Below are 20,782 nucleotides of genomic sequence, written 5' to 3'. Positions count from 1 at the left end.
ATTGAGAACGCGCATAAACAGAAAGGGACGGCGTGGTCTTATGAGCGGGCGTGCTTATACATATCCAAATGCAAGTATTCAAAACCACACTTTCTATCACCTACATACAGCAGATGCCTTCCAAAGCACCATTTGAATACAACAAAAACTCCATCCATCTCCTTCTGGACATTGCCATCGATTTTTGCCCTTAAAGTATCAACGTTCGAGCTCAAAGTCATTAAACTGAATTAAATATGCACTGTCAAATCCACAGTAAGTTTGGTATATTTCTTCAGCGATATTTTGTTCTTTGTTTTAAATGTTATAACTGGAGTTTGATTGTTTAGTCATCCACTATCACGTCTGTTGGAATCGGACTTGTATTTGTCTAACACGTCTTTAAAGATATGTAAACTGGTCAAAATCAACAATTTTGCTATTGACAGAATTAAAAGAAAACCTTTTATTAGTTTGAAAATCTCCACTTGATTTGACATTGAAAACAACTCAAATGGAGTTCCTCTACATAAAGCGTTTTTACAACCTATACATTTATGCTTTCGGCAAAAACTTTTATCCACAGCTTTTGTAAACTTACAATCAAGTGAGTGATCAAATTGAAACAATTTGAAGAATAGTTAAAACCTTTGTTTTAACATGGTAGATTTCCAATGGCCCATTTACACGGAACACATTTTTGCCCCCCCCAGGGGTCTTCTGATTGGCCCATTGCTCTGGAACTGACATTGATGACTGTGCTTCGTGTTTAAATCTCAAATTACTTTGGTCACACTTCACAATGTACTTGACCATTTGATACAATTTACATATGCATACATCTTGACTGCAATTCAATTTAAAGTACTTAACTTCATTAACATCTGAAAATACACTGTTGGCATTACCTTACCCCCTCTCCAATAAACTGGACACTTCACTTGACACAGCATCTTAAAAACATAGTGGTTATGTGTGAGACGCTGCAAAAGATGAAAGACTCGACTACATTGGTCAAACACGTCCACGTAGTGCGTGTCTAGAAAAACAATGGAAAAGTTTGCAAGGGAATGAAAAATACATTCTGTGTGAACAGCTCGTAATACCACTCTAACATTTTTGCTTGTGTGCCTGTATCCAGTTGAACCCCAGTCACTACATTGAGCTGCTTTTTATTCGCTGGAAATCTTATTGAAATAACATCAGGTCTGTATTGGCAACAGTGATTTCACACTGTTATTGCCATTAGAAACATGTCCTCCCTCTTTGACCCTCTTTGAGGTCAGCTGTTTGTGGTGTAATGAGGAGTGTTCAGAATGCAAACTATTTTCTTGGGGAAAGAAAAGGTTGTTTCACAACACTTGCAGTGCATGATTTATGGTTATAGCAAGGGTCAAATGGTTAATGGTTATAACAAAGGGTCAAAAAGAAGCATTTCTTGCAATGACTGGACTATTGTGAAAACAAGTCATTGACATCCAATGCTTCTCAACTGGCTTCACTTCAGATTGTTTTTAGTTTGAGTGTTAATCTTAATGTTTCATTATTTTTGATGGTCTGTATTTGGCAGCCAAAAATTCACTACACAAATCCAATGTTCTACTGGATTTATTTATTTGCATACAAACATATACACACATGCACGCACGTACACACACACACACACACACACACACACAGCATTAAGGATAGAGAAATTTTTTAGCAGTCTGTCCATGCTTGTTCAGTTGAATTGGTTGCAAAATACAGTATGGTTGGAAGCACAACTTTTGACGTTATCAAAAAATAGTATGCGAATAATGGAAAAGGTTTATTTTGCTATTGTATCTATGCATGATTGGTTGTACTGTATGTGGCATTGTATTCACTGCTGTCTGCAATCCATGAACAGAACAGCACAGACCTACATCTATTAAGGTACATTGCATTATACTAAACATTAGTTTTTTGAACCATGCACCACTGAGCTACAGGAAAGCCGGTCATAGCTACCAATAACTAAACCACTGTATGTGACTAAACCGAAACCTTTTTTTTAAGCACAAATATTTGCAAACGTTCAAATTTAAAAGTATGTATATGTATCAATAATCAATGTTTGCTGCTTTATTTTAGCACCCAGAATCACAACATTGCTTGAGACAGTAGATGCACCTCTGGATCATAACTCAACGTTTATCTGTGAGGTTGATTCATACCCTCAAGCTGTTATTACATGGACACGTAATAATTATCCAATTCGGTAAGAACATTCTTCATAAAATCATTTTTGTCATCATGTGTTTGGACAGTATACGGGAAATCTGAAAACCCTCAGCAAACCCATGCTTACACACGGAGAACATACAAACTCTGTATAGTATCAAGAAAAAGAGCCTTGCTGTTTAATTATGGCCCAAATAACTTTCCTGTGCAAGTGAAACCCTATTTTATAAATCAAACACTTGGTATTTTCTACATAGACAAATAAAACTCTTCATCTTTTAAAAAGAAATTGCATGTGTGATACTATTTCATTACTGCAGGTATTATGATTCCCGATATGTTATACGAGAAAATGGCCAAATGCTGATCATTCCCAATGTGAAGGATTCAGATAATGGAGAATACTGCTGCACTGCCAACAATGGAGTTGGGGAACCGGCCAAGAGCTGTGGAGCTTTACAACTGAAGATGAGTATGTTGTTGAGTATATCTGATAAAGTATGACCAGATTTTGTGGTTTAAACCAGTTTAAACATTATAAAATATGGAAATATTACAAAATGTGTTTACCTACGCCATGCTTTATGGTAACCGTAGAAACCTGTTGCCTTTTCAGAGCCTCAAATTAAAAGGCATCCGACAAATGTGACGTTGCTTGTGGAGTCAAAGGCTGTGTTGCCATGTGTAGCGTTAGGATATCCCAAACCAGAAATCACCTGGATTAAAGATGAGGATTTGATAAAGGTAGGCCTGAATATTATCTTGTCTTACTATTTAAATATATTTTTGTTTGTTATCTAAAGTCTTGCTATATATTTGATGTATCTTTCAGGTTAAAAGTCACATTTCAGTGTTAGAATCTGGTGCACTAAAAATTAATAACATCAAAAAAGAAGATGCTGGGCAGTATCGCTGTGTAGCCAGGAATAGTTTTGGGATAGCTTATTCCAGACCAGTTACCCTTGAAGTACAAGGTATGTATCCATTCATTCTTTAGGTATGCTTTGAGACTGCATTTACACGACAAAAAATGGAAAAGTTTTTCCTTTGCTTATATAATAATATAATATCATAACGAAATATAGTTTTTTTGCTTTTTTGTGTATTTATTCACAATGCACTTACATGTATGCAATATATTCTTCCTATAGCTCCTGCCAAAATACTAAAAGTTCCCAAAGAGAAGAAAGTTCAGATTGGATCCGAAGTTGCATTAGAGTGTAACGCCACTGGCAACCCAATCCCATCAATAACCTGGCTTGAAAATGGCAATACGGTAAATCTTTACACTTACTTTTTCATTCTCTCGGCATCTTTTAATTTCTCCTGCTCTTTATGTTTGCTATGGCACTATGGAGCAAATGAATCGTACTTTCATTTCATCTTACTGAGACATTCAGGTCGTTCACGTTAAATGTCAGGCAGCGTGTCTCGAATACAAAGGCCTGCGTTCTGTAAATGCTTTGCGCCTTTAATAACAGGATTCCAGCAACAATCATTCCTCAAGACGCTGTTCGGACAGAAGCAACACAATGTAAGCCACATTGAGATCAAGTCAGGAATTCAAAACACTTCAGCACTGTTATCATCATTCCGGATCATTTTGGGATGTGGATTTTGCTAGATCGCAACAAAGTAAACCGAACACTGACCACCAGGCTTGTGTAAAAACACGCAGATAAATCTCAACCCCAGATTCAAACGTCTCTGGCTTCTGTCAGGGGGTAATAAAAATTGTTATAAACAGGCTGTGCTGCCTTTGTTTTTATTTGGATAGTATTAATCATGTTTTTAATAGAATTTTGTTATAGGTACGTGTAGATAAGTATTAGGTTGGCTGACCGGCCGTGGTTAAAACTTGTGTTTTATTGCCGTGTTAGGTAACACTGTGGGCAATCAAAGCAGACCACAAATTCTGAAACTAGAAAAATCTACACCTTTAACCCTTCTTACACTGTAAATATGACAAAATATCGGGTCGGTATATGAAGAGTTTGGTTGCAAAAATCATGTTTTGTATGATGTTATCGGGTTTTTATTCCGTTTTATTGTGCTAGCTGTATTTTTAGAGTTGATATGGCTAAAATCAAAACAAACCAACTGCTTATTTTTTTTTAAAGGTATTAGCCAATTTGAGTGAATGAACATAATTTTGTCCGTAGTATGCCAGTCTGATATTTTGTCCCAGTCCTACATAGCAGGACGTAGCTCTGAATTTGTTTTCATCCTGTTCTAATACAATATATAATCCATTTAAATTTCTCATTTATGTTGTATTTGTTCAATTTGGATAACCTTTTTGACAGATATTAGAACAATCAAACTCTTTATGTGTCACGGTTAAAGGCAAAATGCGGAATTGATGAAATGAAGTGATTGTGATCATAAGAAATGAATGAATAGAACAGCTCATAGTATTGCGTTTTTTCTAATAATAATAATACAATAATCAATAATCATACATAACCTGTACAATTCACATTAAACCACCACGTAAAAGAGTTCCAAAATTCCTGTAAGATCAATTTGGAGCATTGGTGATACATTAAAACAATAATGCTAACTCAATTTTCTTTAATAGGTCTAGTTTTAATGTTATTGATTTCCCAGAGCTATTTTTACATTATTTTGAAGTTATTCATTCATGAAAAACACCACAAAGCGCAATTATAATGCCTGCGGAGGCATGTTAATCTGAAACATTTCTCGGATCATTAGACCGCTGTCATAGTCAAATGCTCTTCAGCATTATGATTGAGATATTAACTTTGACCTCTGACCACTGGAGCATCTTTGAAACACGAGATATCATCAAACCGCTGATTAAAATGACCTCTTCGGAGTATCATTCTGGCAGGACTTTCAGTTCATAAGTTTCCTTTAGCCAAATAAAGTACCGTCTAAAATCAGACGCATGAGCACTTTGTCAAATATAGAGCCGTGATTAAACATTCCTACAGGCTCTCATGATTTACACATAAACTCTACCAATCACATTAGCCGAATAGCAAGAGTCAACACATCCAAAGCATAAACAGAGGGATTTGTTTTAATTGTGGCAACAACCAAATGACTTGCATATGAGCATAAACATTTTCTTGATGATATTTTTATTCTTTCACATAAACAATCAAGAACGACTTAATTGCAGTAATCGACAAATAGGCTGTGATCACAGTACATGCGCTGCAGTCTCTGTGCTATTAAAAAGATGAGAGCATAGGCTAAAAAGCACATTTACACTATATTGCTACATTGCATGTGATAATTATTATTCTACATTCAATTATAGATTACATTTTATATTGAAAACGACAATATGTAATGTCAAGTTGCTTTAATATTTCAAACGATATTAAGGATTTGTACGTTTTTTTATACATTTGAGATTTCTGAAGCATCAGTGGAGGAGATTCTTGTAGGGGATGTCATAGTGTCCATTCTGCGTGTAGTGGTCCATAAACCCGCTCTCTACACTTGTCAAGCTACTAACCAGCACAGTGGAGGAATCAACTCGGTCAAAGCCACAGCGAAAATAACCGTTTCAGGTAAGACTCAGAGTTATCATCATAGACCACAAGCAAGTTTGAATGGTTTGTCTACGTTATTTTTGTCAGTCAGCTTATGCTTACAAAAATGTGCTTGGGTAGCCAAACTTTCTGCAAAAATACTGTACTCCATTGGGGTAAATGTCAATGAGAATTTAGAATGTTGGTGTCTATTGGTGTTGGAGTTTGTTGCTGTCTGTTGGATACTCGTGAATTCGTCTTTAGTCCACCACACACATATGACACACAACTTTTTCTTAATCCTATTATGCGAATATGTGTTAAAAGTTTACCACCGTTTATACTCAGATGTCTGTTACATGTTTTTTAATCAAATGTTATTGTGAGTACGTAGATCTATTTGAAACTTGATAAAATATCTCTGGTAATTCTTTGCCATTATCGTATTCGTCGTAAGTTGCATTTGGCAAATTTTTTATCAGTTATTATCTGCAACTAGGATGACATCACATGAAGTGAATATTTACACAAGGTAATAAAATATTGTGAAAACTTTAAAGAAGTAGTAACTAGTCACAGGTCATATGAGTATGGTGTTGCTTTTATAAATGTTAATGCTAAATCTTGAGGTACATACTGTAATAAAACGGTCTATGGCCACATCACTCCGATTATGCCAACATGTGACATACTGTGTGGCTTCTGTTAATAAAAGCTCATGAAACAGGTCTATGTAAACAAACACCCACTGTGACCTACTGTTTTAGCCATATGCTTGTCTAGCTGCTTGGCGTAAATGTGATGTGACTCGGTTAGTTTCAGCTGCTGTGCTTCTGGTGCCGCTGTTTCTATTAGACTCCCTCGTATTTGGATAGCTGCTCTGTTGCCTCCTCAAAAACCCAGAAATGCATCGCTGCGAAAACATGCTAGAAATTTCTCCTTCCCTTGATCTAGTATGTATGAACATCATTTAATAAATGATAATAAATTAATATCGTCAGAATCTGATTTTCAGGTCCTACCAAAGAGCCAATTGCAGGGACTGCTCTGTGGACCTTCAATTATTTTTATGTCATATTCAACACAAATCAATATAATATCTGGTTAAAACTTATATTTATCACTAAATGTTTTAATTACACACAGTTACGGAGACAATGTTACAAACATTGACCTCAAGTCCAAATCCTTAACGTGCATCAAGACCCTCAAGAACCCTGTCACATGAGTTTAGGAGGGGCTGTTAAAACTTCACACCTGCTGTATCGCCAGACCCCCGTGCCCTCTACCCCTCTCATAGACACAAACATGCACATTTAGCCATGAACGACATCACATAAGTATGGTCAGGCAAACAGAGTGGATGTGTTGCCCTTTGCCATTATCAAGAAGATATTTTTTTTTCTCCTCTCTCTTCTTTGGCCCGTTCCTGGTGGTGGTCTCCGGATCCTGCAACTTTCCCATAGAATGGAGGTAGGAATGTTTTTTCAGTTCTGATAAGTGATGTTTAATCATATAGGTCAAGAATATGTCTTTCGTATCTAAAACAACATCGCGTCTTTAGCATAATGTCAAAAAGCATTAGCCAATGCGTTTGAAATGAAATTACTTGCTGTGTGAATTGTACACTATTTATACATCATCACAGTAGTGGATTAAGAAAAAACGCACTACATTGTAATGTATTTGTATTACCGTAAAGCAGTGAAGATCATAAACTATTCTACACATTTATATGCTAAAAAGAAGATATTTAATAAAATGTGGCCTGAACATGCATTCGTGGGATTTAACTAGGATTACAAAGCAAATCCCATACGCATAGTCATTCAAGTTGACATTCTCTTTGAACTTTGTGCAATAAAAGAAATAAAACACAGACCTCAATATAGTACTGCATCAGTCAAGTTGCCTAACAGGAAGTCTTTCGAAAACTTGCGATTATGTTAGCGGAAAGTTGTCTCTCTGAAAAGAGCAACTCAAATTGAATCAGTATGTCTCTATTGATTGAAATGATAAATGTAAACACATACACATGTGCTGGCTAATGCAGTACACTCTTTCCATGAAAGCTAGACACGCCATATGGTTGAAGTTACACATGAACTTAAATAAACCAAGTAATTATCCGACAGTTTAGGTTCAACATCTGGTAACAATTAAAGCGAAGTTAGACAGAATGAACTAATTGTGAGAACTGCACTTTATTCTTGTCAACTGTGCACTTTATTCGCGAGTCAGTCGCTACTCAAGAGGTGCAGTTATTTATGGAGGCCCTGAAGGGACATTTTTCACATGATTTGACTGGAAAAGAGGCCAGATATTAGCTGTGTCTCAATTCGATGGCTTCCGGAGGTCGCATTTGTCAACCACATACGTCATCAAGGTTTCAGTAAAAAAAAACACATTACAAATGAACATTTTCTTCTCTTAAGACGTAATTTCGTTCTCACCTTAAAATATAAAGGTTGCTTTTTCTGAAATATTGAACTTCGATGACGTATGCGACGCAGTCTTCGAAAAAAGACGTAGCTTATGTCATGTTTAGTAGTATTCAACAGCAAATGTTGCTAATTTTGTAAATAAAAATATATATTTTGCTTTGCGTGTTGTTTAGTCATGTTTGTCATTGCTTTGAATGTCTCGTTTAATTTAGGCTCTACAAAGGCAATGCTGGTTACTGCAGCACATACAGAGGCGACGTGTGTCTGAACGTGCTCCGTCGAGACGCTCTGGTCTTCTTCAACTACTCTCTGCCGAACCCAGAGGACGCTCAGGAGTATCTGGCTCAAAGCGCATGGGGCGAGCTGGAAGGAGTGAGCTCATTCTGCAGGCCTGCTGTCAAGTCCCTGCTCTGCCATGCTACCTTCCTGGACTGCAACCCATCTGGTCTGGGCCCAGCACCTAAACCTGTCTGCAGGTACTAGAGAGGATCTAGGCTTCATCTTTAGACATTAAACAGAAAGAGTACGGCTCATTCTTTGTGACAGTATGTCATTGCTTTTCAACCCCATGATGCGAAATGTTGTCTGGGATAGATTTCTTAAAATTGCATCTGGAATCCCAAAGTTCATGATTCAGAAAATACCACTGGTAGAGTATGACACAACAGCTCTATTGTTAATCTCTGTGGTAATTCAAGTGGCAAATTAACTGTAGATCTGTGATATTATGACATTGCACTGATGTTAATGGCTGAACATACTGTATATCTCAAAGGTACTTTCCGAGCTTTCTGCATTGAATTTCTTCCTAAGTATGATGTCACATCAGAGAAGTGATGTCAGGGTCGGGTTAATGCTTTCAAGCTGCCATTTTAATACATACTACGTTGGTAGAAAGCATCTCTGGGGACAGAAAACATGCACTAGTTTAGAAGAATGAGGCAATTCAAGACCAATGATTATGAATATAAAACGATTTTTTCAAGGCAGATTTTAATGTGACGTATGGCACCTGATGACGTATGGTGCAATGCCCTAAAATCACAATTAGACTTGAAAAACGACCCATTTAAGCAAAGTTCCATTCACTTTTTTATACAACATGCGATTATTTACCCCAGGGACTTAAAAAAGGCACCCTGTACAGGGAATGACCCATATCGCAATTAAGCAAGTAGCATTTAGTAGACATTTCCTTCAAAGCAACTTACAGTACACTCATTATTGGGACAATCCCAGTGGAAAAACCGGAGGTTAAGTGCCTTGCTTACAGGCACAATGGTTGTAATTCATGGATTGCTCCCACCAGAGATTAGCCCAACAGCCTTCCAATTTCCAGACCTAAGCTTTAACCACTACACCGCACTACACCCCAGTGATACATACTGTATATTTACTGTATATAAATACTTTTCTGTTATCTCACAGGGAGCACTGTCTGGCAGTAAAGGAGCTTTACTGTTACAAAGAGTGGCGTTCTGCTGAGGATAGATCTCTTCGTGGGTTCCCGCATAGCTTGAGCATCACTCTCCCAGAATGCAGCTCTCTACCCAGCCAGCAAACAGACCCATCCTCATGTACAACTGTTCCTTACGTTGGTAAGAGTGACATGGTGTTACATAAACCTACATTTTCCTGTGTAGTATCAACTCATCTTTGTTTAGTCCTGCGATATTTCAGGGCCAGTTGTCAATAATGTTATGCATCCCGTGAAAACAATAGGCGTTAGTGGAAATCGCCACATATGGTTGTCAGCAGGACAATGCTATACGGTTTGTTTTGATGTTGTGAAATGCCTTGTAAGGAATGTGATGACAGCTAACTTGTGGATGGACCAGATTAGGATGCTCAATAGACAAAGGCTTTAAGGAGGTAAGGGTGGGGGAGGTTAGACAGCTGAGCAAATGTTCCCATGTAACGGTTTATCAAAACACAGTGGCAAAAAACAGCCAAAAATTATCGTAGCAAAGTAGATTTGTATAATCGTTGAGAAATTTGAATTTTAGAATACCACTTAACATAAATAACAATTAGCAAAACAAGATGCAAATCTAAGCAATTTTTTATATACATTTCTTACTTTTTTGTGTTCTCTAGATATCAATAAAGATCAAGTTACAAGTAAGTGCATTATTATTCTATGTTCTCCTCTATTATATTTATAAAATACATTAAAGGACATTTTATAGTTTCAATAGTTTGGACAGTTCACTTTTTCTATTTCTATAGAAACATGTTACAATGACAGAGGAAGGTTTTACCAGGGAACTCACAACACAACTGCATCTGCAATCCCCTGCCAGAGATGGAATCAGCAGGTGATGTAACAAAAATGAACCAATTACATTCTTGATTCGCCAAAGTTATTCCAAGGAACTTCTCGTGTCCCTAATGAAATTCGTAACATGCCCTGTTCTTGAATGGCTTTTCATTTTGATCTGAGAACACTAAGGCTTTATGGACTGGGAAAATAATGCTATCCCAGAACCAAAAGTAATTTAGCCAGGTATATTCTTGGATCTGGCTCTATGTGCATAACAGATATTTTTCCTCATTTTTATTTGGAAAAACAAAACAATACAATCAAAAATTTTCTTTATAGTAACATTTTGACCTAACAACATTCTGCCAGATTCTAAAACAATGTGAATTAAAATGTCGATGCATGCAGTGGGTTTTAAATGAAGAAAAACTTGGTAATACATTGGAAACATCAGGGATGCTTGGAACATTAAATTTAGCCAAGATGACAAGAACATAGTTTAAGATTCTCGGCTGATAGATTGACTAACGGCTCATGTTTTCTTCTCAAACAGGATCCCCATCAGCACAGACTGTCGGCAGACGTTATTCCTGAGTTACGAAATGCAGAAAATTACTGCCGTAACCCTGGAGGAGAGAGTGACAGGCCGTGGTGCTACACTACAAATCCCAATGTACGCTGGGAGTACTGCTTGGTGCCCAAATGTGGAGAAGGTACCATCAATATCCCCTTTGTCCTGAAAATACAATGTAGACAATTTAGAATACGAAAATCATTATTTATTGCATTACCTAAGTATAGATTATCAATATGGCAGTTGTGTGTGCTTTGTATTCGTATTGTTAAAAGACTGATTTCTATGTAGGCAGCAAGACAGTTTACTAGGTTATGGACAAAGCTTGTAATTTCTACTTTTTTGTAGTTACCAGTGTGAAGACTGCACCCTCGATTCTTAAGCCCATACAGTTCTATCCACCTCCTCCGGCGTCCACAGCGTACTCAATGAGCGTCATTATCTTTGTCATTGCCGGCTTTGCTGGGGCTGCCTTCTTCACCATACTCATCCTCATGTGTCACAGACGAAAGAAAATGTGGAATAAAAGAAAGAGGTAATATTGTGTTTACAAAACTTAAAGAGAAAGTTCACCGAAAATGACAATTCTGTCATAATTAACTCACCTTCAAGATGTTCCAGACCTATATAAAGGCCAATTTTTAGATATTTGGTAGAATGTTTGCAACTACTATGGTGGTCTGTGGTGCTGCTTTGTTTCACATGTTCTTCAAAATATATTCTTCTGTGTAAGTGTAAGTAAATGATGACGGAATTTACATTTTTTGGATGAACTATACCTTTAATATTGTAGGTTCACTAGACCGTTGCCCAACCCTAAATCTAACCCCTCCTCTTAAAAAGACAAATTATTGGGTGATAAGAATAATGTTCAAGACCATAACCCTAAACATGTTTCATAGCAACGTTGATTCAGGGACCCTACTTAAAGACCCCCAAATGTATCCCTTTTACAACATGTAATATCAATCTTAGGAGTCCGCAGAATGTGTCTATGAAGTTTCAGCTCAAAATACACCACGGATATTGTATTAAACTGTACGCAACATGTCCATTTTTGCCGGTGAGGAAAAACAGGCATGTTTTTGTGTGTATCTCTTTAAATGCAAATGAGCTGCTGGTCTCCACCCCTTTCCAACAAGAAGCGCAGGGCTGTGTGAGCAGGTGCTTCCAACAATAAAACGGAAGAGAATGGTCAGTAAGCGAATTAGAAACACGGTGTCATCCTTAAAAACCAAACATATTGTTTCGTACATTAGACAAACGCGTTATTTGTTTAAAAACTGAGGATGTTCAACCATTTTGCATGTAAAGACTTATGCTATGAACTAATGCCTAAATGTTGTGGGGGTGAGACTATTCAACAGAGACCCATTATAATATATTTTGATCAACATGACATAAGCAATTGATAATGTAGGAAACAGCAGAGAATTGTACATGATCATTTGCATGGATGTACCAAAGCATTTGCAACTTGTTCAAAGAAATGAGAAACTGCTTTTTGATGTTAACAAGTGACACAATGATGTGAGTATTGAACAGTTATTTTTGTTATCTCTTCAAATTTTAACAATAATTGTGCTCATATATCAGTAGGGTGCTGGAGACGCCACCTCTCACGACCCTGCCCTCAGAGCTCCTGCTGGACAGACTTCACCCCAACCCCATGTATCAACGGCTGCCTCTCCTTCTCAACTCCAAGCTGCTTGGTCTCGAATATCCACGCAACAATATTGAATATGTCCGTGACATTGGAGAGGGGGCCTTCGGGAGGGTGTTTCAGGCGAGGTGAGAGCTACCAAACATTTCAAGCAAGTCCAATGGTGTTACTGTTACAATGATGAATCATAGACTGGTGGATGGATGGATAAATGGATAGATATGTGATAGATGATAAATGATAGATGTATAGATGGTTAGATAGATGATTAGATAGATGATAGATGGATAGATAGATGATAGACGATAGATGTATAGATGAAAAAGGATAAATAATAGATGGATAGCTGGATAGATAGATGGATAAAAGGATAGATGGATAGGTAGATGATTAATGGATAGGTAGATGGAACACACTCACATGCGTGCAATAGGGGAGACCGGGAGCAATTGTAATACGTACTGTATATTTGAATAACCCCCGTATAGCGTACCTGATCATCTTGGAGCACAGGTTGAGCTGGGGAAGGAGGAGGGTTTCAAAAGAGCGCTCCACTTTTATAACAATCACTTGCCAAGATTGGGTTAGACTATTCTACTGCCCCCATCTAGAGTTTCATGGCAGAACTTTCCCTGTCATTTGAATCATAAAAAAATCTAAATGTATGTAATTAAGTACTACAGCAGTATAGTGTTATTACTTTCAACTAGGCTTTTATTTGACATACATTGGGTTCATTTGACTTGTATTTCAGTGTTACAATTGCCCCCAAACACTTTTACAGTCGCCCCCACAAAGGGAGCAATTGTAACACTAGTCATACTGATGGTATGCAAGAAAGAATATAGGTGCAGTAACTAATGAAACAATTTATATATGTTCACTAATAAGGACAAGACTATTATATTTGACTAAATGCAAGAAGACAGAGTTAGTCTGTGAGTTATGAATGAAAACGTAAAACATTTTCCCCTATGTTACACAAGAAATCTGGTGTTGCACTGTGGCATCTATGAACGCCTGTTGACTATCACATACTGTAGCGCGGCTATTTTGTAGATAGATGGACTGTGCAAAACATTACGAAGCAGTTTATCGTCAACTCTGTGCACTCATTATCACATTTAACGTTATGGGGTGTGATGGGTGACGTGACTAGTTTCCTTTTACACATCTGGGCTTCTCCGTAAATGCGGTGATAGCGGTTGTCAGTGTTTTACCACACTCATCCCATATTATGTTTCTTGGGTCTGCTCCATTCCTTTCAAGGCAAACAAACCAGTGCGCCTTAGGTTGCTAAGTGACGGGTGTGTTGAAGTAAGTCAGAAATACGCACGTGCTGCAATTCGACTACATCTAAAATTGATTCATGAGTTGAGTATGTGCTTTCAATCTGCGCAGCATTCAAAACATAATCGTCAAACTGGCTAGTGATTTGACATTCTTACCACATCATCTGGACATCATTCTCATAATTTCATTTACCGCGACCTCGCCCAAAGACTCACAGACCCCCCTCACACACTCATTTTCAAAAACTCATCGGATCTAGACGAACCACAATTATGACCCATTTTGGATCCTATACAGCTAATTTCATATAAAGGTAACAAGTTTACATCCCTGTTTTCAGTAAAGGCCTCTAATAATATAATTGTGACAACATATTCATTTCTTTAATTTATAAAAAATCGATACGAATGACTTGAACCAGATAATAAAGAAAAAGTCGCCAATAAGAGCCATACAACTGATAGTATTCCTTCAATACTGTTTTATAAAACATCCTAAGGTGTGACCTCAAGAATCTGTGTTATAAAAGGAATTTTGGAATTTTTTCCATAAAAAAATGTCATTTTATGTCAGCTTGTGCAACAGAAATATACTGTAAAGTAATAGTTTTTTCCTGTAAAATTACGGGATATAAAAATATATAATAAATAGTTTTCCCTGTTTTTCTTGTAAATTACAGTTTTTGACCGTACTAAAAAAATTTACTGTAAAAAATGTAATCTTGTTAAAAAACTTAAACTTTCTTTTAGGGGCGCCAGAAATACACTGAACAATTCTTATCGCTACGTCGTTCTTAAGTTATACCTCAAGCTGTACCTCATCGTTAATATGTGTTTCCCGAAACGTTGGTTGGTCTGGAGCGCTCTTAGCTACAGTATACAGTATGTACCTTATCAATGTTAAGAGTTCGCCCCGCTTGTGGCCACTTTTTCTTTACATCGCAGTCTATGCAAATACCTTTTTGGCTGCACATTTATGGCATACTTGTTTATGTTTTCCCCTTGATATTGGAAGTGTGATTAATTCTCTTTGCGTGACCCTCTGACCCAAAGTTTGAGAACCTTTGATATAAATGACCATTTGTGGACCATTATTGCCAGTGAGTTTAGCGGATTGATACATTAAATAATATCCATGGTTGGATATAGTTGGCATGTAACTTGGTTTATTTTTATCCTATGAGTCCTAATAAATGCAACTTCAACTATTTGCTTATTTTATAAAGAACGCTGCTACCTCACATAACGCAGTGAAGCAGCCCCTGTATAGTGTGAATAATTGATCATCAAATGATCAATATCCATTCATTCAGCACCACCGCCATGGACAGCACCTGGTAATGTGGGACGTACGAAAGTATCCTCCTAAGGTATAGTTCGGGAAACACGCCTAGAAAAGGTATAACCGGCGATAAAGTGTCCTTTTAACGTTATCGGCAAACGTAGCCATGGTTTTTACATTTGTTTTTTGGGGGGATTTTTACAGGTTTTTACCGTATTTCAAAGATACATAAAATAATCTAAAAAACAGTAAGATTCAGTTCATATAACTTGTAAAATCTGTCAAAATTTATATTTTTTCACACTGTAGGTTTGATTTATTTAGGGTTTCTTGGTTAATTCTCTTAGTTACATAATCATTCCTCAATCCTTGTTTAAACTTTTACAGTTATTGTATCCTTACTGTAAATTATCTTGTGAACGTCATAAAGGACATAAATCAATGTTTAAATTTGATTTAATCAACAATAGTTAAATAATAAGCGAACAATCTACAGTCTGGACAGCTAGACTTCAGTCAACATACACCACCTATGAATCAGCATGTGAAGGTCTGACACATACAGCACAGTCGATCCCTGCAGTCATCTGGTCCGACTGATACCAAAACGTATATACAAAACCCATGAGAACCACACTTGCGTGTAATACATATCCATCACGTAGATGTCTCTTGAAATAGGATAGGTCTTGCAGACATGTGATGGGATTCAATGTGAAACTTCCCTGTAGACGCTAATGGGTAAGCAAGCCCTGCTGAGGAGGTTATTTATAGGACGCATATGAGAACAGTGTTACTTCACCGGGAACACACAGGAAGTGCAATGTTGATGGCATTCTATGTTGATTCCTGAGTGGCTGGCTGCCATTCAAACTATTCAGGGAAAGCATTACCTGTTTGCCAGTGTGTCACAATATGGACAAAGGAATGTGGTTTGAGATCAGTGAAGGTGGTCTTCTGTTTGTAAGGTCCTAGTGCAACTACCACCCATAGTCATGTGTTTACAACTTCAGTACAGTGTGTATATATACTGGCTGCCTAGACCTGCAGTCTTCTATATGCATGTCGCTTTCTCATTACGACTGTTTAGCAAAACTGTAGTTATGGAAGCCAGATTGCTCTGTCTAAACACAATTTCAAAAGCAGTGTTTTCCTGGATAAAAATCAAGTTAGGATCTCACGAAACGATTGCTTGCTCCAACTTTGCATTGCAACTAATCTCTCGGGATGATGAGTGAATTTCAAGAAAAACGATTTGATGTGTGCAAACTTAAGCTATTCAACAGATAGTTCCAATAAATGAGTAATCTGTCCATTATGTTTGTTTTTCTAGAGCCCCTGGACTTTTGCCAATGGAGCCATTCACCATGGTTGCAGTAAAGATGTTGAAGGAGGAAGCCTCGGCTGACATGCAGAATGACTTTCAAAGAGAAGCCGCTCTCATGGCCGAGTTTGATCACCCCAACATTGTACGGCTCCTGGGTACGCAGTCTTGCAGTCTTGCACTTTTACTATACGTCTGCCTTAGGATTCTCCTAAAATGAACCACATCTGCTTCCTTTTACTTGTGTCCTTTCCCCAAGGGTACCCCTATTGAAAAGCCTAAAATAGCCCTTTTACAGCTGACCCAGGGTGTACCCCTGAGGACAGGATCAATCCTTACTGTGGCATTCCGGAAACAGATTCAATGCTTCAACCCAGTGTTAAAATAACAGGAGTGTATTTTTGGTCGGGTGTCACAGTTGGAAGTTTAACTCATTTGTGTGTCTGCTCCTTAGGAGTCTGTGCGGTGGGGAAGCCAATGTGTCTGATGTTTGAATACATGGCCCACGGGGACTTAAATGAATATTTACGACAGCGCTCTCCATCCCAGAAGTCCACTCTGAGTCGGGATAGCCTGACGTGCAGCAGCCTTGTGTCAGTGCCCGAGCATTACCCGCCCCTCAGCTGCCTCGAGCAGCTTTCCATCTCCAATCAGGTGACGGCGGGCATGGCGTACCTGTCGGAACGCAAGTTTGTGCACCGGGACTTAGCCACCCGCAACTGCTTAGTTGGAGAAGACCTAATAGTGAAAATTGCAGATTTTGGTCTCTCTCGCAACATCTACGCAGCTGATTACTATAAAGCCAGCGAAAATGACGCCATCCCCATTCGTTGGATGCCACCGGAGTCTATCTTCTACAACCGCTACACCAGCGAGTCAGATGTGTGGGCTTATGGAGTTGTATTATGGGAAATCTTCTCATATGGCATGCAACCCTACTACGGCATGGCCCACGAGGAGGTAATCTACTACGTGAGGGACGGAAATGTTCTGGCTTGTCCGGAAAATTGTCCACAGGAGCTTTATAACCTCATGCGTCTGTGCTGGAGCGGTCATCCCACCGACCGGCCCAGTTTCGCTAGCATTCAACGCATTCTTGAAAGAATGCATGATCAGATGATCAAATCTGACATGTCTTGAGGAATTCTAAAAATGCTGTTAAAATGTTTTTACCTTAACTAATCTTCAATGTTCAGTAAAATATTAGATTCCCCCAAAATACCTTGAAGGATCTTGAAGAGGGATAAACCACTTTAAGTAATTCATATGAGCTACAGAAGAGTGTGTAGCACATGCTCCAGATCCCAGAGAAACATTGTGGAATCTAAAAGAAGCCTAACATGATTGAAAAGACTAACTTTGACACTTTAAGTAATACTCATCCCTCAAAGTCTTTGAAGATGGCTGTTTCATGACTGCTCATGGGATCGCAATGACGCAGATAAACACCAAAGGTTTCGGGTGATTAACGTAAGCATAAGAAGTTTAGTTTAAAGGTGGAATAGTGCAGACATTAAAGAACCCTAAGAGGCCTGAAACCTCTGCAAGCAGAGACATTGATGTTGTGCCATTTGATCTGTTTTGTGCTTATTTAAGGGGTAACACGTATTTGATTATTGTTTAATAACATTCTTAAGAGGTGCACACATAATAAGATGCTTTTGTTAAGTGTAAACTTTAGCATATTTTAAAACGGCACATCATCACTTTATTATTTTGTTTTCTAACTTGTTTTATTTATTCATTCATTGCTATTCCAATTTAAAGCATTTAGGCATTTTAGTTTCTCTTTTAAATCTGCTGTAAATAAACGTATCCTGACTCTGAAACGCTGTTTCAGAAAAGGTGCTTACAAAAAGAAATGTCCTCAAACTATTTACAACACACGTTTCAAAGATTATGACACAGTTATTCGGATTCAATTGTTAATAATATAATTCTTGGGTTTGACATTAAAGGGATAGTTCACCCAAAAAAATATTCTGTCGTGATTTGCTGTTTCGAGTTGTTCCAAATCTGAATAAAACATGTTTTTCTGATGAACACTTATTTTTTTTAAAGATATTTGGAAGAATATTTATAACAAACAGTTCTTGGACCGCACTGACTATCAGAGTAGGAAAAATTACTTTATATATATATATATATATGTATTTTTTTTTGATATTTTGAAGAATGTAGGACAGCAAACAGTTCTGGGGCAATTTTGACTACCATTGACATTTTTTCTACTATGGTATCCAATGGTGACAAGCATTCGTCCAAATATCTTTCTCTGTGTTAAACCAAACAAAGACATTTATACAGGTTTGAATAATTCATAATTTTCATTTTTGGGTGAACTATCCCTTTAGTGCATAACATAGTACCAAAAACAGCATTTAGGAGGAATGGTCATCTTTATTTGACCCATGGAATTATTAGCAACTATTTACTAAACCTCTATTTTCAGGATGGAAAACGTTTGGAAATAATATAAACAATGCATGGTATTTTTTCTGTTACTGTTGTTTTGTTAATGTTATGTGATTTATAATCTGCTCTGTCAATATAGTGGTCACATAAGCTATACATTAGGAATGTGTGCTGCATATCTGTCTTTGGAAAAAAAAATATATTTTTTTTTATATTATTACATACCCTCACCATTTCCTTCCAAAATAAAATGAACCTTATAAATCTACCTCAGATGTGCATGGCTCAGTAGGCTACTGTTGACCACACTGTGTGTTTTTATTGTTTTGCATTCTTCAAAATGTCTTTTGTGTGTTTTGCGCAAATCATAACAGAATTTTAACCCTTAAGTACACTCTAATAGGCTTAACAAATCATTTTAACTTACTGTAAAAGTTTAGTCAAGTTGATCAATTGCTTGTTTTGATGAGGTGTATGACTTGTAAAGCCCATTTGATTGTACTGAAACACTGAAGGCATCAAAACAGTTTTACAGTGTAATATGCTGAAATGGGAAACGCAAAAAAACATAATACCAGTTTGGCAGACAAGACAGACATGATACACTGTGCTATAATGCTAGCTTGAAGTGACAGGTAGGGGGCAGTGTCATATCACAGCATCAACAGCAGCACATGAGCTCATGGAACAGTCATTTACTACACTACCCATCTCTGCATTGAAGCCAATTTTTTGTTCTAAGCATTAAAAACAGGAACTTACAGAGACAGTATTAAATCACACTGGAGAAACAGAATCATGAAGGATTTACTGTCATCGTGTGTGGGACAGGCGTTTCATTTCTAAGAATGTTAGCCCGTATCTGATAATCCTAGAAATACGTTGCCTTTGCCACCATTTTTTGTACTGCTATGGAAACCACAACAAACAAGCAAGGCAGACCACAGACGTCACACTGCTAGGCCAGGAAAAACAAGTGACGGCTGGGTTCACGAGCCAGGGCTCCTGCCAATACGCTTGGAAGACACAGAGACAACAGAACCGAACGGCTGAATTTGGGCCTTTGTGATTTTTAAGTGTACACTCTCCCTGACCCTTGTGACGTACGTTTGTGACAAACGCCAAATTCCTGACCACCTCACATAACACTCACAGAGAAAGATAAAACATGCTGTTCCTTTCTCACAACTGTACAGAAGAAACATTTTGTAAAAGTATTTAGAATTTCATAAGAAACAACGAGGAACTTTTTCATTATTGTGCTCGTCATTTTTTCTTAAGACAAGACTTTATGTGGGTAATGCCCAAAACATTTGTTAAATTGTCAATGGTTACCCCAAAAGAAGCTTTCATATACCGTTCTGCTTATATTTTGGGGCGTTTTGTGTCTTACTGGACAGAGCAGGGTGTAAGGGCAAGACATGAAAGCACATTGTGGGGAAATGGGAAGAGGATTGATAAAGGAACTCGAGTAAAGATTCGATCTCGCGTCACCAAATACGAGTTTGTGGCACTGTCCACTATTGGTTGGACAACTTGACATATTGACCAGATATTTTTTGGAAAACAAGCCTAAAGGCTCATTCACACCAAGGATGGTAACTATAGAAAGTTAAAAAAAATACATTTCAAATGGATAATACATTATATTTCAATGAAACAAATTATATTTATTTATTACCAATTATATTATGGTTTGTGTGACTTTTATGCAGCTTTTTCAAACGAATAACAGTGCACTTAAGTTTCACATTTTACACTACATTTACATTTAGTCATTTAGCAGACTAAACACTAATGCAACGCAATCATTGGAGCCACAGGAACACAGC

General features: G+C 37.5%; 1 protein-coding gene across 1 annotated transcript in view; it reads left to right on the top strand.

The window, feature by feature from the left end:
- Positions 1 to 18,576, top strand: part of musk (muscle, skeletal, receptor tyrosine kinase) — a 33,269-nt gene extending 14,693 nt beyond the window's left edge. The window contains exons 2-17 of the mRNA XM_079449260.1: positions 2,095 to 2,221; positions 2,505 to 2,656; positions 2,801 to 2,928; positions 3,017 to 3,158; positions 3,336 to 3,460; positions 5,573 to 5,732; positions 7,160 to 7,166; positions 8,350 to 8,613; positions 9,566 to 9,735; positions 10,235 to 10,258; positions 10,367 to 10,455; positions 10,954 to 11,113; positions 11,323 to 11,509; positions 12,571 to 12,765; positions 16,545 to 16,693; positions 16,990 to 18,576. Of these exons, the coding sequence (XP_079305386.1) occupies positions 2,095 to 2,221; positions 2,505 to 2,656; positions 2,801 to 2,928; positions 3,017 to 3,158; positions 3,336 to 3,460; positions 5,573 to 5,732; positions 7,160 to 7,166; positions 8,350 to 8,613; positions 9,566 to 9,735; positions 10,235 to 10,258; positions 10,367 to 10,455; positions 10,954 to 11,113; positions 11,323 to 11,509; positions 12,571 to 12,765; positions 16,545 to 16,693; positions 16,990 to 17,675 (2,765 nt within the window). The 3' untranslated portion in view covers positions 17,676 to 18,576. The remainder of the gene's footprint in view (positions 1 to 2,094; positions 2,222 to 2,504; positions 2,657 to 2,800; positions 2,929 to 3,016; positions 3,159 to 3,335; positions 3,461 to 5,572; positions 5,733 to 7,159; positions 7,167 to 8,349; positions 8,614 to 9,565; positions 9,736 to 10,234; positions 10,259 to 10,366; positions 10,456 to 10,953; positions 11,114 to 11,322; positions 11,510 to 12,570; positions 12,766 to 16,544; positions 16,694 to 16,989) is intronic.
- Positions 18,577 to 20,782: the final 2,206 nt, after the last annotated feature.

The sequence above is a fragment of the Barbatula barbatula genome (assembly GCF_947034865.1).
Source record: "Barbatula barbatula genome assembly, chromosome: 24".
Lineage (NCBI taxonomy): Eukaryota > Metazoa > Chordata > Actinopteri > Cypriniformes > Nemacheilidae > Barbatula > Barbatula barbatula.
This window is presented reverse-complemented; position numbering and strand designations above follow the sequence as displayed.